Source organism: Mustela nigripes, chromosome 9 (genome assembly GCF_022355385.1).
Source record: "Mustela nigripes isolate SB6536 chromosome 9, MUSNIG.SB6536, whole genome shotgun sequence".
Lineage (NCBI taxonomy): Eukaryota > Metazoa > Chordata > Mammalia > Carnivora > Mustelidae > Mustela > Mustela nigripes.
The window spans coordinates 78,612,769-78,631,569 of record NC_081565.1 but is presented as its reverse complement, the minus strand read 5'-3'; the positions used below and the strand labels follow the sequence as shown (position 1 = coordinate 78,631,569).

At 41.5% G+C, this 18,801-nt stretch overlaps 1 protein-coding gene across 1 annotated transcript; it reads right to left on the bottom strand.

Annotated features, from left to right (window-relative positions):
• Nucleotides 1-8,278: 8,278 nt before the first annotated feature.
• On the bottom strand, nt 8,279-18,566 carry C9H9orf57 (chromosome 9 C9orf57 homolog). The gene is made up of 4 exons (XM_059410145.1): nt 18,547-18,566; nt 18,152-18,205; nt 11,857-11,981; nt 8,279-8,403 (listed from the first exon to the last, which is right to left on the bottom strand). The coding sequence occupies exons 1-4, from the start codon at nt 18,564-18,566 to the stop codon at nt 8,279-8,281; spliced, it is 324 nt and encodes a 107-aa protein (XP_059266128.1).
• Nucleotides 18,567-18,801: the final 235 nt, after the last annotated feature.

The following is an 18,801-nucleotide window of genomic DNA, read 5'->3' as shown; positions in this document are numbered from 1 at the left end:
AATCTTTAAAAAAAAATAAATAAAAACCAAAACTGTATGAACTCACTTCTTTCTCATTCTTGCCCATAATCCAAAGTCTACTTATTGGGCACTCAGTGTTCTCCTCTACACCCTGTGATTTTCCACATGAGCTTTCTACTTATATTTAACAGATCACGAATCCACGTATATCCCCGTGCCCCAGTCTGGAGGCCTCGACACCCTCTTCCATTTATCTAAGGTAGTTTCACCTGAGAGCATCTAACGGAAAAAACACAGTCTATCCAACAAACGGTGTTGGAAAAACTGGACAGCAACATGCAGAAGAATGAAACTGGACCACTTTCTTATACCATACACAAAAATAATTTCAACACGGATGAAAGACCTAAGGCAGGAATCCATTGAAATACTGGAGGAGGACACGGGCAGCGACCTCTGCGACCTCGGCTGCAGCAGCTTCTTGCTAGACATGTTGTCGGAGGCAAGGGACACAAAAGCAGAAATGAACTGTTGGGTCTTCCGTCAAGATAAAATGCTTCTGCACAGCCAAAGAACCAGTGGACAAACTAAAAGACAACCTCCAGAACGGGAGGAGATATTTGCAAACCATGTCTGATAAAGGGTCAGTATCCAAAAATCTGTAAAGAACTTATCAAACTCAACACCCTTCCACACGTAATCCAGTTAAGAAAGGGGCAGAAGACATGACTAGACACTTTTCCGAAGAAGACATTCAGGTGGCTAACAGACACATGAAAAGTTGCTCAACATCACTCATCACAAGGGAAATACAAATGGAAACCACAGTGAGATGCCACCTCACACCTGTCAGAATGGCTAAAATTAACAAGTCAGGAAACAACAGGTGTTGGCGAGGATGCAGAGAAAAGGGAACCCTCTTGCACCATTAGTGGGGGTGCAAACTGGTGCAGGTACCCTGGAAAACAGTAGAACTAACCTGTGATCGAACTACTACGCATTTACCCAGAGGATACAAAAATGCAGATTTGAAGGGGTACATGTACCCTGATGTTTATAGCAGCATTATCAACAGCAGGCAAACTATAGAGAGAGGCAATACCCATCTACTGATGAATGGTTATATATATCCATTTTATATATTATATATAAATATTTGTATTATTTGTATATTACTTATATAAAATGGAATATTACTCAGCCATCAAAAGGATGAAATCCTGCCATATGCAACAATTAGATGGAGCTAGAGTATATTATGCTAAGTAAAATAAGTCAATCAGAGAAAGACAAATATCATCTGATCTCACTTATATGTGGAGTTAAAGGAAAGAGATGAACATATGGGAAGGGGAAAAAAAGGAAGAGAAGGAAACGAACCATAAGAGACCTTTAAAAAAGATACATATTTATTTAAAGATTTTATTTATTTATTTATTTTAGAGAAGCAAGGAGGGGCAGAGGGTGAGGGAGAGTCTTAAACACTTCTGTGCTGAGGTGGAGCCTGATGTGGGGCTCGGTCTTACGACCCTGAGACCCAGACCGGAGCTGAAGCCCAGAGTCAGACGTTTAACCAACTGAGCCACCCAAGTGCCCCATCATAAGAGGCTCTTAACAATAGAGAACAAACTGAGGGTTGATGGAGGGAGGTGGACGGGGATGGGCTAGACGGGCGGTGGGCACTAAAGAGGCCACTTGTTGCGATGAGCCCTGGGTGTTGTTTATAAGTGATGAATCACTGAACTCTACTCCTGAAAACCAATATTTCACTGTATGTTAACTACCTAGAATTTAAATTAAAAAAAAGAAGAAAAAGGAGGGGAAAGAAGGTAGTATCATCTGGCCCCATGCCTAACCTCGTCTAACTGGGGGCAGGTCTTGAGAACTTGCCTTGTAACAAGGTGTCCTGGGTGATCCCACGGCTCTGAAAGTTTGAGGATTCTGGGTCTGAGCCTCACCCTCACCGAAGTCCACACAAGGTCACCTTCTGGGTGTGGCCTCTTCTGACCACCACAGCTGCACCCTGCTCCAGACATTCCCGTTCTTAGTATTTCTCCTTAGCCTGCTCTGCTTTCTTGATGCAAACTTTCCGGGCAGAGAGAGAAAAAAGAGGAGAAAGTAGCGAGCATCTGTTAGATACCAGACTCTGCAAGATCCAGTGAAGCAGATGCGGTTGACCTTGTTTTATAAATAAGGAAGTTGAAACTCCAAAAGTTGGGTAACAGAGAGTTATGCGGCTAGTAAATAGTCCGACTCAGCTTACAGCCTTGGTGTGTTTTGTTTTAGCTTCAGAGCCTCTGTTCTTCTTAGAACATAGACCTTATTCAACTTAGCCTCAGGGTTGAAGCTTAGCCACGTTCATTTGCTAAGTCCTAATGCATGTTCCTTTTCTGTAATAACCCGAACTTCCCCTTGAGCCTTTCAGATCTCTTTCTCATTTCCTGCTGAACCACATTCGATGAATGTCTTTCTGAAAGTTCTGCCCTGATCTCTTCTCTTTTTTCAGGCTCACACTGACCTTATTTTTTGACCTAGATGCCGGATGCACAAATCTGTCTCCAGCCCATATTTCCCTTTTGAGCTTCAAACCCATATGCTCCAATGCCTAGTACCATTTTCATCGATAAATTCAACTAAAATTCAACAAGCTGGACTCTTTTTTGGCCTTATTTCTCACTGTCTTTTTCTACAAACGACCTCAGTCACTGTGCCAGATTCCGTGGAAGAGCTCTTTGATGATCTCTTCCAGCCTCTATTAAGTGGTCTTCTCCAATGCGGAAACTAGAACATTCTTTCTCTTTTCTTCTACATCTAAATTTTGCAGGGCCCCAGGGCACAGTTCTATACTCATCCTTAGGTGGTCTCATTCAGGTCAAAGATACTTAATAACATATTTTTTTTTGCTGATGGATCCCAAATTCCTCTCTCTCTCAGCCAGACCTCTCCCTTGAGCTTCAGACTTGCATTTTGACCACACATTAGCAGTCTCCATCACGGTGTCTAATCAGTGTCTCAAGCTTTATCTATCCAGAGGAGAGCTTTGAGGTCCCGGCTGCCTAAATGCTTACTTTCCATGTTGTAGATGACTTACCCTCTATCCCATTCAGATCTCTGCTTGGAGATGCCTTGCTCTGCTCATCGTTTCTAAAATAGAGCACACACCCATCGCCTTAATCCATCTAACTTTATTCCCATGGTGTTTGCTTGACATTAGATTATTAGATACTGAGTTAGTTATTGCCTGTTCCACTATAGTGTAAGATCCATTATAAGGTAAGATCTCCAAGAGCAGGATCTTGTTCACTGTTGTATACCTGGAACCTGGCAGCGTTCCTGCACTTAGTAAGTGCAAGAAATATTTCTTACTCTTATACCCACCGCCACTTTCTTATTACAGATTCCCCCACCATTTCTCACCCGGCTTGCCGTGAAAGCCTAAATGCTCGTCTAGCCTTGAGTTCCGGTTATTTTCTAAACTGAAGTCACTGTCACTTTTCTAAAATGAAAAGCTCTTTGTCCACTGCCCTTAGGCTTTTCAGGGGACGTTCTGTGTTAGTCTGGACTCTGGATCTCAAGCCACAGAAACCTCCAACCTCCCAGCTTTTCTGGTTGATTCCCCTCTTTCAGATTTTGGCTTAGTCATACTTCCCTTGAGAGTCTTTAGTGACCATCATTGGGGTAGGTACCTCCTGCAGTTATTAACATTCCAGACCTACTGTATTATATTACAAATGCCGGTTTTGTGATAGCTTCCCTCCTATTGGAAGTAACTGCATGAACATCTAAATTATTCACTATTGTAGCTTCATCTCCTCCATTGTACCTGTCATGTAAGAATCGCTCAGTAGATATGTATAAGTTAATGAGTCCTCTCTGCTTCACATTTCTGCCGTCATTGACTGCTCCTTCTTCCTCTCTCTTCCTGCTCCATAATCAGAGCTGTAACTCCGCCTGGCCGCTCTGCCCCAGGGCTCTGAAATTTTACCTTGTGCCACGTTTTAAAATGATTGTGCAACTGATTCAACAGCATGTGCATGCGCTATCACTACACTTAACACCTAGTTAGCAAGAGTAATAGTTAAAATGGAAGCTACCAGATGGTAGGTATTATCAATAACACTGACACGTGAGCCAAGACATGAATCAGAAAGTTAATCTGAGGGCATATTTTGTGCCTCCCCTGGCACTAAGATTGCTAGTTACAGCTCCGCCTGCAAGTACCATTCTACACAATAATTTCTGGGGGCAGGATCTATGAACTTTATTCACTGTATGTGGGCACAAGAAGGTAGAAAATATATGCACACTGCAAAGTTGTGGGAAGGATTGATCATGGACCTACCTTTCTGTATCTGTCTTGTTAATGGGAAGTGTCAGGATTTTTGGTTCAGCCAAAAGACGTTATGGCATTACTTCCTAGTGGTGATCTGCAAAGATTCATGAGATGCACAAGACGGGAGAAACGAGTTCGCCAGCAGATCCAGCCGCCTCTAGTACCCTCACCTATAAGGCTTGCAGAGACTTGGGTCAGTGCCAGGAGAGAGAACATGTATTCTTCTGGACAATCAGTCAGAGCTGCATTAGCCCTCAATCTCCCCAAGGATTTGGGTGTCTCCCAGGTCTCCAGTGGTGCACATCGGCCTGCTGTTTTAGCCAGAAAAGCATTAGCATGCAGAGTCCTTCCTGCAGAAAATTAAAACAGGAAAACACTTTCTACTTGTTTATATAGCTTGCAACATTCAGGACTCCAGACTTCTCCATCATTTTCTAAATTTTTCTTGCTGGCCGAAGTCTTTAGTCAGACTCCGAGTCACTTCTGAAACTCAGAGGTCAGTCACCCACCTTCCCGTTCCTCCTGTCTCTTTGCTCTTGTGCTTCTTTCGTAGACCCCAAGTCTCCTGTCTTAGAGACGTGTAGTTGTCCCAAGGAGTTGGTCACACCATCATGCCGACCCGGCTTCTTGCCTACCCCTGTGGTTCTCCCAGAAACGGGCCTTGTGATGAAGCAAAGGTCTATGGTACGTCACACCGTAAGTTCCCCCTGTGCCCCTGTAAGCTACGGAGGCTCAGACTTCTCATCGGTACACTGGAGAGATAGCAATGGCCATCTCACTTACAAAATGTTCCCTCTGGAGCTTCCAGAAACCTTGTAACTGTGTATCGGCACGAAAATTGTCCTACCCCTCCTTGGCTAATGGAGTCATTTGTCTCTTCCCTGACGTGTTGTCCATATGGCCCCAGTTTATTGACTACAGAGACGTTTCTTTTAAATGAATGAAGGGGCACTAGCCACTGAAGCTTCTGTTTCAGTTGTAGAAGAAAAAACGTTATTAACAAGGAAACAAACCTGGTAATTTGAGGATCAGGGGAAGACCTCAGATCCACTGGCCCTTCGGTGTGATGTCTGATAAACTGATCAGAGGAGTAGGCAAAGAATAAACTTGTTAGCTGAAGAAATCTTGAATGGATAGGCGCTTGAGTGGGAGGTGCAGACTGAAAAGATGTGATTACATGTCTATAGGCCATCTGTGTGTTTTAAGAGAAATCATGACTGAGAAACTGTTCGAATGAAAGGAAGATAATAGGACCCTGAAATGTCTCTCTTGAAATCGGAGTCACGTAAACCAAGTGTTGGGTGTGCTGACCTTGAAGGGAGGAACCTTGCACGATCAAGTGTATTTGTTTCCCATGACTGCTATGACAGATTATGTTAAAAGAGAGCAAATGTGGGGCTCCTAGTGGCTCAATCAGTTAAGCATCTGCCTTCAGCTCAGGTCGTAACCCTGAGATCCTGGGATCGAGCCCCGCATGGAGCACGCCCCCTGCCCCCAGTCCAGCTCCCTGCTCCCTCTCCCTCTACCTGTCCTCCCCTGCTAGTGCTTACTCTCTGTCTCTCTCAAATAAATAAATGAAATCTTAAGAAAAAAAAAAAAAAAAGAAAGCAAATTTTTTGTAACTGTGTAGTGATGGATGTTAACTAAACTTATGGGGGTGACCATTTTATAATGCATACAAATATCAAATAATTATGTTCAACATCTGAAACTAGTATGTTATAGGTCGGTTGCATCTGATTTTTCTTAAAGCCAAGTTATCTTAAAATTATGGGTGTTAGAGGTCTAAAATGTGTCTGCAGGCCTTTGTTCCTTCTTGAAACTCTAGGGAAGAATCCATTTTCTTGCCTTTTTTTCAGTTTCTAGAGGTTGTCCACTTTCCTTGGCTTGTGACCCCTTTTTTCTGTCTTCAAAGCCAGCATGTATCATCTTCAAATTCCCCTTTGACCTTCCTGCTTCCCTCTCTTACAAAGACACTTGTGATTACACTGGGCCTACCTAGCCAAATCCAGGAAAATTTCCTAACTTCGAAATCTTTAGGCACATCTACAAAATCCCTTTTGCCATGTTAAGTAACATATTCACAGCTTCCAGGGATTAGAATGTGGACATCTTCACGGGGAGGCATTGTTCAGCAAACCACATCAGGGATGTGAAAATTGTTTTTATTCTGTGACTTTTAGGTCAAGTTGTCATGCAGGTAGTAAACTGCTTCAGTGGTGGTCACTGTTTGTCACGACTTGGATTTCTCCTCTAATTTTCCTGGATTACACAGAGCGCGGAGAGCATTGATCATATAACCAGGGTCTATCTTCTAGATATTCAGCATTAATTCTTATTTTTAACCTAACAACACCAAAGAGCGATCAATGTCAAGCCATAAAATACTAGGACCTAAAGAGATCTGAGAGATTATGTGATCGATCTTCTTCATTTTATATAGGAGGAGAATGAGGTGCAGACACACCAAGGTGTCTTGCAAAGGTCAGCAGGAGTCCAGGCTCCTTGTTCTCTTCAAATTAAGTTAGAGAAGCCTATGGAATTAGTCACTGTCCGATCTTGTCATATTTCCCTGTGATATTGGTAAATAATGTATGTTTAAAAAAACAATAGAGGGCACCTGGGTGGCTCAGCTGGTCAGGCAACTGCCTTCGGCTCAGGTCATGATCCTGGAGTCCCAGGATCGAATCCCACATCAGGTTCGCAGCTCCATGGCAAGTCTGCTTCTCGCTCTGACCTTCTCCCCTCTCAAGCGCACTCTCTCTCTCTCACAAATAAATAAATAAAATCTTTTAAAAAACCACAACAGAATTAGAAGTATCTTCACGAAGTTCATTGATTGTTTAACGACGGGGCTAATGCATAAAGTGACAGTGAATAATGACAAGTGGATTTAAATCTTAGGATGAAGAAACTTTCTCCTTAGTAAGTTCATAAATATGGTCTAAGAAATATAGCTGAAATGAGTGTGGAGGGAAATGTTTTGTTTCCTTGGACTTTTTTTTTTTTTTTAAAGAACTCTAGTTTTTCTTCAAACTTTATAGAAAAATAATTATTGAGGGCCCATGTATGTGAGATGTTCTTTTAGGTTCTGAGAAGAAGACAAAAAAAGAAGATTTTGTTGAGATTTTTTTATTTACCATATGGATTTCTCAAACTCCTGACAACACAGAGAAAAACAACTTAAAAATTTGAAACACAGTAATCTGGCTGTTGCATAAGTGGGGACCTGAATGAGAATAATTGAGCATCAGTCCAAGTGTACTTGGAACCCCCTAAAATTCCTTGTGGAGGCGAATTTGTTCCCCTGCTTAAAGTGAATTGCTTCAACTCCGAGTTAGATGAGCCAAAGCACTTATGTGTGGTTAAGGTATGGAAATCCAGAATTTGGACAAATCCTAATGCAGATGGGAGATAGAAATGCCACCACTTGCCCTGGCCTGAGCTCTTTGCCATTTGGATTCATAGTTCTCAGAGGCCTGGTTTGCTTAGTTGTGGCTTATTTTCATTATGGTAAAAGCACTTTGTCCTGTGCCCTAAGTTACCCCCCCAAAGAGCCAGGCAGTTTGCTTTGGAAACCAAATGAACACTTTCAGGTCTCCTGGCGTCTTGGGGTACAATTCATTCATAACCGTATTTTGGAATGTGGAAATCTTTAAGAAAACTAGTTAACTAGAGACAGTGTGCATAATTTGACTCAAGGAATTACACTTTTCCTTCTTGGTAGCTTTGAAATCACCGGAAGGGGAATTAAGCAGAAAGAGGAGAGACATGGTGTTGGAAAGGATGTTTCTGGAAGGAGTTTGGAGTGGGGGAGAAGGAGTGAGGCACCTTGAAAATCATCAGAGTTTTTTTCACACCACAACTTGCATGACCCGCAAAGGTCTGAGGTGTTGCAGATGGTAGCTTGTTGTCTTGTGGTCAGCAGGTGAGATGTGGGGGGATGGGCTGATCCATCGGGCAACTTGGAAATGCGCCACTGGCTCAGAAATTGCACAGGGGACGCTGGCAACAGTAGGTAGCTCTCATTCCAGAAGACATTTTGCTCTTCTTGAAGCAGTCATCTTGGGTGTCTGTGCAGCCCGAAATGGAATACCACTGAATTCCTCCTAAAGGAAACACAAGAAGGAGGAGTTGGCTCAGTCAGTAGAGCATGTGACTCTCTCTCGGGGCCATGAGTTCAAGCCCCACGATGGCTGTAGAGCTTAGTGGGGAAAAAAAAAAAGAAAAAAAGAGGTGGGGTGTGAGGTCCAGTCTGCCTGGCTTTAAGTAACTAACAGGTTAAAAAAAAAAAAAGGCAAAGAAAAAATTCTAGGTTTATGGGGGTGCCTGGGTGGCTCAGTGGGTTGAAATCTCTGCCTTCAGCTCAGGTCATGATCGTCCTGGGATCAAGCCCCACATCGGGCTCTCGCTCAGCAGGGAGTCTGCTTTCCTTCCTCTCTCTCTGCCTGCCTCTCTGCCTGCTTGTGATGTCTGTCTGTCAAAAAAAAAAATAAAATAAAATAAAATTAAAAAAAAGATTAAAAAAAAATTCTAGGTTTATCAAGACACATTTTGCCTTTAAGAACTCCCACCTAAGTGTGTTCTGGATGGGTACACTGCAATACAAAAGCTTTGAAATTTCAAAACAAAACAGCTTTCAAACTCAGATGGTAAAAGCCATGCAGCTGCCACTGACTGTGTGGGACTTTCTGAAGCATTAGCTGCTGGGAAGGTCCCGTCCTCATTCTCCAGCTTAACCCAGGTCATGAGTTACTCAAAGGGCTGAATCCGTAGAAGGGGTTGTTTAGATGTTTAAGTGCTTCTCAGAAATGGACGCGTGTCCTTGACCTCACTTAGTTTTCTCCTGATTACAGAAGGAATGCGTGCTGCTGCAGACAAGGTGAAAAATACACACAAGTGTAAAGTAAGGGACAGTACTGTCCTGTAATCCTCACACCCCCAGCTTCGCCGGCCTGGAGGGAGAACACGGAGGGGCAGTTCCCCAGAGGCAGCCAAACACAAGATGGTCGGAAACTTGGGAGAGCAGCAGTCCCCCAGCTGGAGCGAAACCCGCAGCTTTGCCTCCCACCCCAGGACATTAGATAAAGCCCAGAAACATTTCTGTTGTTCCAACTTGGAAGATATTACTGGCAGGTGGTGGGTAGAGGCCAGAGATGTGCTAAACACCCTCCTGTACGTAACAAAGAATTATCCTGCCAAAGGGTCAGTAGTGTCCAAGTTGAGCAACCCTATGCAGAAAGCCATCAAAAGTGTTAAGTTCCATTTCTGTTTGTTTCACAATAAAATTTCCAAGTTAGGAAACGGCTCCGCCCACACCACTAGTCAAACCAGGTCCTTGATGCACCGAGAACTATGGTCACTAATTGGCCAGGTCAGCTCCCAGACTCTTTTTTCTGTGCAGACTAGACTGCCTTCAGTACTTGTCTTGAAGTTACACTGCCTCGGTAACAGTCTGTCCTTATTTAGGGAGAGAAGAGCAGTCACGTGAGCATCTCAGGGCTCCAGGGGGCCTTGGCCCCTTTCCCATTCCACAAGGAAGAGGCTCTGACTGGCAGAGGTGGGAGCCTGAGGGAAAGTTGGGGGGGTGGCAGGCTTAGAAAGAGGCCACAGGCTAGACAAGCTGAATAAACTCAAATAACCTTTTTTTTTTTTTTTAAAGATTTTATTTATTTGTTAGAGAGAGAGAGAGACAGAGCGCAAGCACAGGCAGACAGAGTGGCAGGCTAGAGGCAGAGGGAGAAGCAGGCTCCCTGCCGAGCAAGGAGCCTGATGTGGGACTTGATCCCAGGACGCTGGGATCATGACCTGAGTCGAAGGCAGCCGCTCAACCAACTGAGCCACCCAGGTGCCCCTCAAATAACCTTCTTAATAACAAAACCCATCCCACGGGATCCCCAAGTTCCTGTCTCTCCTTACTAACTTTGATCTCCTCTAACTTCTGTTCTCTCCTTCCAATTCCATTCAGGAATTTAGAATTTTGCCTCATGGAGGTTTTTATTCATAACTGGGATGCCATACCTACTGTTTAGCAACTGACTTTTCTTCTGCTCAGCAATGTTTTTGAGATTTTTCCCATGTTCACGAAGGGATCTAGTTCATTCTAAACGTTGCATAGCATTCCATGGCCTGAATACACATCATAGTTTAAATTAACACTCTTCTATAGACAATCACTTAGGTCATTTCCGTTACTTTATTATTAAGTATAATACTCCAGGGATAACCCTGAGAACATGGCTTTTTGTGTCATGTGTGAAATATTTCTGTGCAATAGATAATGAGAAATAGAATTACTTTGTAGAAGGCTGCATTCATTTAAAAGTTCAGTGGAAATTCCCAAATTGTCTAAAAAAAAAAATGCTGTACTAGGGGCATCAGGGTGGCTCAGGGGGTTGAGCGTCTGACTCTTGGCTTTAACTCAGATCTTGATCTCAAGGGTCCTAAGATGGAGCCCCGCGTCAGACTATGCTCAGCAGAGAGTCTGCTGGAGGACTCTCTCTCTCCTTCTCCTTCTGTCCCTTTCCTTGCTGGTGTGTCCACGCTCTTTCTCAAATAAGTAAATAAATAAATCTTTAAAAGAAATACTGAACTAATCTAAATTTTCACCGGAAATGTACGAGAGTTCTCATGTCTCCATATTGTCACTAACCCATGATATTACAAAGCTTTTCTAATTTTTATCATCTGATGGGTCAAAAAATATGTATTTCTGTAATTTTGTATTTCTTTGATATTTACTGATGGATTGAGCAGCTTTTTGTCTTTCAAATTTTGGGGTTGTCATTCATTTAATAAATTTTATAAGATATCGAAGTCTTCAAATTTGTTGGTCATTTCCTTTACAATCTGTCTTTTGGATTTTCAAGAGGCCTCTTCTCTTTCGAACTTCAGATACTTTCTTCAGGATTTTCTCCTAACATTTTCATCCTTCTGATCTTTGCATTTACTCTTTAACCCGTGCAGACGAGACTGGCTTCTAGGCGTGGTATCCATGGAGCAATTCGTACATTCTCTAGGAGCCCTGGCTCTGGAATCGGAGTATGTGCATTTGCATCCTGGCTTCAATGCTTACCGCCTGCGAAACATCATGCACATTTCTGAATCTTCCTAAGCCTCAGGTTTCTCATCTTTAAAATGAAAATAGTGACAAGATCCTTGGGGCGCCTGGGTGGCTGGGTCAGTCAGTTGAGCATCTGACTGTGGCTTTGGCTCAGGTCGTGATCGCACTGTCCTGAGATGGAGCCCCATGGTGGGTTCTGTGCTCAGTAGGGAGGAGTCTGCTTGTCCCTCTCCTCCTGCTCCTCCCCAATCCTGCTTTCTCTCTTACTTTCTCTCTCTCTTGCAAATAAGTAAATAAAATCTTAAAAAAATAAATAAAATAAAATGGGGATAGTGACAAGATCCAGCTCACGTCATTGTTTTGTTTGTATAATGTAACCCAGTAAAGCCCTTAGTACAGCAGTTGGCATGCAGTAAATGTTCGGTGAATGTTTGCTTTTATAAAAGGATTTTTCCTATACTCGTTTCCAATAACTTTTTTTGTAAGTGTCGAGACTTACCTCTTATGTGAGTCTGTTTAATACAATACTGACCAGGTTTTGTTTTGCAGGTTCCAAAATCCAAAAGACATCCATGGAAGGGCATTGAAAGGTTGCATAACCTACAAAGTATACCCCCAACATCTCCAAAGATGGAAGGGAAAATAGAAGTGAGACCAGCAAGAGAGAGAGAGAGAGAGAAAGTGATAATGGTGATTTTCAACTTAAAAAGGTAAGCAATATTTTAAAATTCTAAAAACTCATATAAATTATAATTATTTTTATTTTGAAAATGGGGGATATGTCAAAGCATATGCTACATTCATGAATTAGAAACCCCCAGAACAGATACTAATTAGGTATGAATTCAGGTGGTCTAAACAATTTAGTTGGTAAAAATTCACTGAGTTTGGGGCGCCTGGGTGGCTCAGTGGGTTAAAGCCTCTGCCTTTGGCTCAGATCATGATCCCAGGGTCTTGAGATTGAGCCCCACATCGGGCTGTCTGCCTAGCAGGGAGCCTGCTTCCCTTCCTCTCTCTCTGCCTGCCTCTCTGCCTACTTGTGATCTATCAAATAAATACATAAAATCTTAAAAAAAATTTCACTGAGTTCTTCAGTGCCTAATTAAATCAAACCAGTTATTGAGGAAGAAAATTGAATTTCAGCCATGTACTACTAGGCCTTTACTTCAATGTCTAAGGCAGTACATTATATGTGGTTGATTGTGAATATTTATTGCCTGATTAATGTTTACATATTGATTATCTTCAACACTCAAATGTTAGTCATTTTCGTTACATGGAAATAGCAGAGATTCTTGAACTTAGTCAACACAGGTAAGATTGGAAGCTGTTATCTAGAAGATTGGTTTCCAAATTTGACTGTGCATCCCATTTATACAAACAGTTAAAATAAACACAGATTCCCAGAGCCCCTATAACCTGAGTTAGAATCTGCAGGAGATGGGCCTCTGAAATGTGTCTTTTAGATACGAAGAAACAGCTGAGGGCATGTGATCAGTGTTTGAGAACCACTAGTTCCACTGAATTCAGAAATCTCCTTTGTACTGACTTCTGCAGGGAACTGTGGCTAGTGACTCATTCCCTTTAAAAACACCTCATATTGTTCAATGATTCTTCTAAAACTGAGACCAAATCTGTCTCATTGTTCATCCTTCCCACCTTTCAACATAGGAAGATCATTGCTGTGTCATTCCTGTTCATCGATAGCCCAAAAGAAGAGTTTAGACATTTTGTACATTGTATTTTCCATCTCCCTCTGCCTTACTCAGGGTTAGAAAATATCACTTTTAAGAGAAAACAATCTGGCTGATGAGGCTAATTAACCTCTGTTGACTATTTACAAGTTCAGCCTCCTCTCAAGACACTGTGGAGATTTCATGTTGCTTCTCTCTCTGAGCGTGACAGACTTTCAATCCATAATCAACAGTCCATCAACAAGTACTTGTTTTTAAGAACTAAGCATATGCCAAAAAAACACAAAAAAACAAAAACAACAAACCAACCAAAACCCAAAAAACATAACAAGAAACCCCCCACAAAAATACCTAAGCGCATGCCAGGGGCTCTGCTCAGCAATTTACATGCATTAGCTCAATCATTTCTCACAAGAGACTTTCCAGGCAGGTTTTAAAGCTGCTTACATTTCACAGAAAAGAAAACAAAGCCTCAAGATTTTAAGTAGCTTAAGCAAGTAACAGAGACAGGAGTTTGAAAAGGTCTGTTGCAATCTAAAGCCCTTGTTTTAAGCAAGCACACCGTGTCCCTAGGGCTGCCTGACTTCTTCGGATCCCTGATCTTGCCCTCTTCTTTCTGGATTTTTCGATTCTTACTAGCTTCTGGGTCCGTTGCCTGTCCAGAATACTGGGGCTGCTTAGTTCTTGAAGACGTGCCTGAGAGAGTTTTCCTCCCGTACTTAGGACATCTTAATCTCACCCCTTGCCCTCAGAGATCCACTGTGAGGCTCAGACCTTCGGTGCCAGTGGCCCCTCCGAGGTGGAGATCTCATAGGATTCTATCTCTTTCTCTGCCTTGCCTGAGGCCCATGGACTGTTTTCCTAGGGGAGATCTGCTCTAGCTTCTTTCCCTCCCTCTTAGATGGTCCTTGTCCTCCTGATCCTACACCCAGTATCCAGAACCTTCTTCCTAAAACCGTGGCTGTGACATAATTTATGGCTGAATATGATACCTTAATTTTCTTTTTTAAAGATTTCATTTATTTATTTAACAGAGATCACAAGTAGGCAGAGAGGCAGGCAGAGAGAGTGGAGGAAGCAGGCTCCCTGCTGAGCAGAGAGCCTGATGATGCGGGGCTCAATCCCAGGACCCTGAGATCATGACCTGAGTTGAAGGCAGAGGCTTTAAACCCACTGAGCCACCCAGGCACTCCCAATACCTTAATTTTTATGCTTTTTTGTTGACTGTATCTGTCCATTTGCCTGAGTATTTATAAATATGTTCTCAGATCTGATTTCCTTTCTTTCAGTGTCTTTTAAGTGAAAATTTATTCATGGTTTTATTAACATCAATATAGCATGATATGTTCTAATCTGACAACTGAATTTAAAGCTTCAGGCTATCTGTAAAATGTATTTCCTTGCATGATTAATTCTGAACTATACTATTCTATAACTTTGTTTATTAACAGGGAACATCCAATAAATTTTTTACATATAATTATTTAAAAGTATATTCTAAATCCTATCTAGTTATTTGAATATATATTATAAAATCATGATGATGGTGATCTTTTTATTTTTGTTTTATTTTATTATTATTTTTAAAAAAGATTTTATTTTTATTTATTTGACAGAGAGAGATCACAAGTAGGCAGAGAGGCAGGTAGAGAGAGAGGAGGAAGCAGGCCCCCTGCTGAGCAGAGAGCCCAATGTGGGGCTCAATCCCAGGACCCTGGGATCATGACCTGAGCTGAAGGCAGAGGCTTTAACCCACTGAGCCACCCAGACACCCCATATTTTTATTTTATTTTTTAAAACATTTTATTTATTTGTTTTAGGGAGAGAGCGAAAGAGAGCACAGATGTGAGGGGCAGAAGGAGATGGACAGAGAATATCAAACAGACTCCGTGCTGGTAGTGGAGCATGACGCAGGGCTCCATCCCAGGACCCTGGGATCACAACCCGAGCTGAAACTAAGAGTCAGACACTTAACCCACCGAGCCATCCAGGCGCCTCAGATGGTGAGCTTTTTCAGTAACCACTCCTTACTTCATGGGCAGTCCTTGCTTCAAGGTTTCTCTTTATGCTGACTTTTCTTCTTTATTTTTATTTTTTTTTATTTTTTTCAAGATTTTATTTATTTATTCGACAGAGAGAGATTACAAGTAGGCAGAGAGGCAGGCAGAGAGAGAGGAGGAAGCAGGCTCCCTGCTGAGCAGAGAGCCCGATGCGGGACTCGATCCCAGGACCCTGGGATCATGACCTGAGCCGAAGGCAGCGGCTTAACCCACTGAGCCACCCAGGCGCCCCTGACTTTTCTTCTTTAACCCTCACATCCTCCCTGTGTATCCAGCCAAATTAATGCAGTCCCCTCCCTGAATCATTTTTTCATGATATTCAAGACACCAAAGATGTTCTTATTGTGATTTTCCACTTACTCACATGCTCCTCTCCACGGTTTTTCCAAGAAGCTGGTAGAAAGATGGACAACGCAGCTAAGACCTACGCTTTGCTGTGTGTTTCCCACTGCCTCTCTGTCGTGTGCTCTATTTAGGAATGAGGGTGCTGTGGGAGGCAAAGGTCACAGCCTGGGGGTCCAGGGGCCAGATTGGTTTTGTTTAACTTGCACAGAGCTTTCAAAAATTAGTTGTGAATATCAAAAAATGGGGAGAGTTTTCCTAAAAATGTGATTTCTGGTTTCTCTTGAAGAATCAGAAGGTTTGGTAATTGCTGGGCTCTCCTTTCTCCATGGTAGCACATACATGTAGCCAGATACCGGCTTCCCTGCTCTAACCCCAGTGACAGGAGCTGTCCAGGTGCTGGAGGCATTTCAGTTAGTGACCCTGGTCTTTGCTACTCGCAGTCTCCAAGTCTCAATATTAGAATTTTATTTATCTCTGGGATGCATTCTAGATTCTTCCTATTGAAATGTGGTGTCCAGACCAACATATCTTCCATCACTTGGAAACTTGTTGGAAATGCAGACTCACCAACCTGTTGAATGAGATTCTGCATTTTAGCAAGATTCCCAGGTGACTTATTTGTTCATTAAATGTCATGATTCTAAGAGAACCCTGGGTTCAGCATGGAGTAACTGTCTTCATTATCATTTTACCACTTCCCTGAGAGGGAGAATTCCCATAGTGGTGCTTGAACATGCCTGTTTGGAGGTTTTACCTTCCTACATGTCTGTCTAGTAGGAAGGGCTTTAGGAATCCTATAAAAGGAATTGAAAGTGCCCTATGGTCTCCTTCATTGGTTCTTTTATAAATAAAGGAATGCTGGAGATGGTGGAGAAGAGTGCATTTAACAGGAAGAGTGCTAGAAGGCCTGTGTCTATGCTTATTTGATTTAATTCATTAGTTTTCTTTGCCATCTATTTTTTAAAGATTTTATTTGAGAGAGAGAGAGTATGCAAGAGAGAGATTGGGAGGAGCAGATGGAGAGGGACAAGCAGACTCTGTGCTGCTGAGCAGGGGGCCCAACATGGGGCTCAGTTTCATAACCTGAGATCACGACCCGAGTCAAAATCAGGAGTTGGACGCTTAACCGTCTGAGCCACCCAGGTGCCCCTCTTTGCCATATTTATAAGAGCTTCCAGACTCATTTGGTTAGTTCCAGCTTAGTGATAGCAATAACAAGTGGGCCACCACCTAGAATCTCAGTTTTCTCATCTATAAGATGGGAATAACAGGATTTAACTCATCACATGCAAATGTCGTGTTTAGATCAGTTCCTGGCATATAGTATATGCTCAGTAAATGTTAGCTTGTACTGCTTGTTTAAAAGTGCTTCCTTAGGGGGCGCCTGGGTGGCTCAGTGGATTAAGCCTCTGCCTTCAGCTCAGGTCACGATCCCAGGGTCCTGGGATCGAGCCTCACATTGGGCTCTCTGCTCAGCAGGGAGCCTACTTCCCCCTCTCTCTCTGCCTGCCTCTCTGCCTACTTATGATCTCTCTCTCTCTGTCAAATAAATAAATAAAATCTTAAAAAGAAAAGATTACTTATAAAAAAAGAAAAAAAATGACTCTTAAAAAAAAAAAATAAAAGTGCTTCCTTAGGCCTTGCTATAAGCACCTTAATTTCATTATTTAAGGTCCTCCTCCACTGATACTGTAATTCTGCAATCTCTTAGATAATTTTCCCTCTTTTTGATTTACGTTTTGTCAGTGACTTACCACTCAAGAGGTAGAGTAAGATAAAAACACCACAGAAGGCAATCCTTCTCATTCTTCCATTTCTAGCCAAAAAAAGAAAAGGAAAGGGAAGAAGCATCCCACTGTTAAATCTTCCTGTAGAAGAAGTAATAAAGTTATATATTTATGCTGGTTATTATGAAGAGGGAAATAACTGCCTAAATTTGTTTTATTTCATTAAGAAAGTATAAATAAATTTAGTTTGTGAAAGAAATAAAAAAATTACTTGTCTTTATGAAAAATTCACCATAATACTTCTCCTAGCTCTGGAGTATTTTAAGTTTAGCTGTCTTTTTTTACACCAAATACCAGTTCCTCCCTTACTTTCTTTCCTCAATTATAATTATTTAAAACAAAAAAAAAATGAAATTGGATTATGTTTCTAGAATAATATCTTGTTAAAAATCCTTTTAACTGTTAGCTTAAAGGAAAATATTTATGTAGGCTTTCTCATAAACGAATGCTTTTATTGCAAATGATCACTTTAATAAAGCATTTATATGATAGTTAACAGTAGTTAATACTTCTTAAAGTTAAGGAAAAGAAATAGATTGCCCAAAATTTAATTATCTATGACCTACCTATTTGCCTTCTTGAAGGTTTTTGGGAATTTTCCTAGGTCTGTATTGCTTTAAAGGTTAAGAGCTAATAAAATTTCTGATGTAATGAAATCTGTTATAACTGAAACTAACCAAGCAAGTTCCCAATCCACTAGATTCCAAACAGTTTAAACAGTAAAACTTGTCCAAGTAAACAGACAGGAATTTATCACTTGTGCCCTCTGATGTATGTGGAACTTAAGCTCCTTACTCATGAAATTAATGAGACTAAATCAACACTTAAACTCATTAACTGTAAATCTGGCTAAAGATTTCTATGTTTGCTCTATGACATATGAGTTAGTTCAGATATACCTAGCCTTGTGGACATGTATCTCTTCATTATATAAATTAATTGGTTTTGATTTAAAAAAATACCTTATAATTTTTATAGCAGAACTTGGTGTATTCAGGAAGCAATTTCATTTTTAAAAATAATGTTTATTTCTAAATGAATATATAGTTCCAAATTAATGCATTCTTCTTGAAACAAAACACTTAGAAAATTAAAATCTCCTTTAACCATGTTCCCACCAAAACCAGTGTTTTCCTCAGATGTAACCACATTATAACAATGTTGGAAATCTTTTTTTTAGTTTCTATTTAAATTCCAGTTAACTAACATACAGTGTTATATTAGTTTCATGTGTCCAGTATAGTGATTTAAGACTCCATGCAATACCGGGCGCTCCTCACAAGTGCTCTCCTTGTGAAATCACCTGTTTGACCCATCCCTCATCCGCCTCCCATGTGGTAACCATGTTAAACTCTGTTTTCTGGGTTTGCCTTCTCTCTTTTTTCCCCTTTGTTCCTTTGTTTTGTTTCTCAGTTTCCACATATGCGTGAAATTATACAGTATTTGTCTTTCACTGACTGACGTATTTGGCCTAGCATAATATTCTCTAACTTTATCCATATCATCACAAATTGCAAGATTTCATTCTTATTTTTTTTTTTAAAGATTTTATTTATTT

Excerpts from the sequence above, each read along its gene's own strand:
- C9H9orf57 (XM_059410145.1), bottom strand. The coding sequence starts at position 18,566 with ATGAGGGATGGGTCAAACAG. Across the intron at positions 11,982-18,151 it reads AATGAAGAGATACATGTCCA|AGATGTTGGGGGTATACTTT; the intron begins CAAGGCTAGGTA and ends TTCCATCTTTGG. Across the intron at positions 8,404-11,856 it reads TAAACAGACTCACATAAGAG|GAGGAATTCAGTGGTATTCC; the intron begins GTAAGTCTCGAC and ends TGTTTCCTTTAG.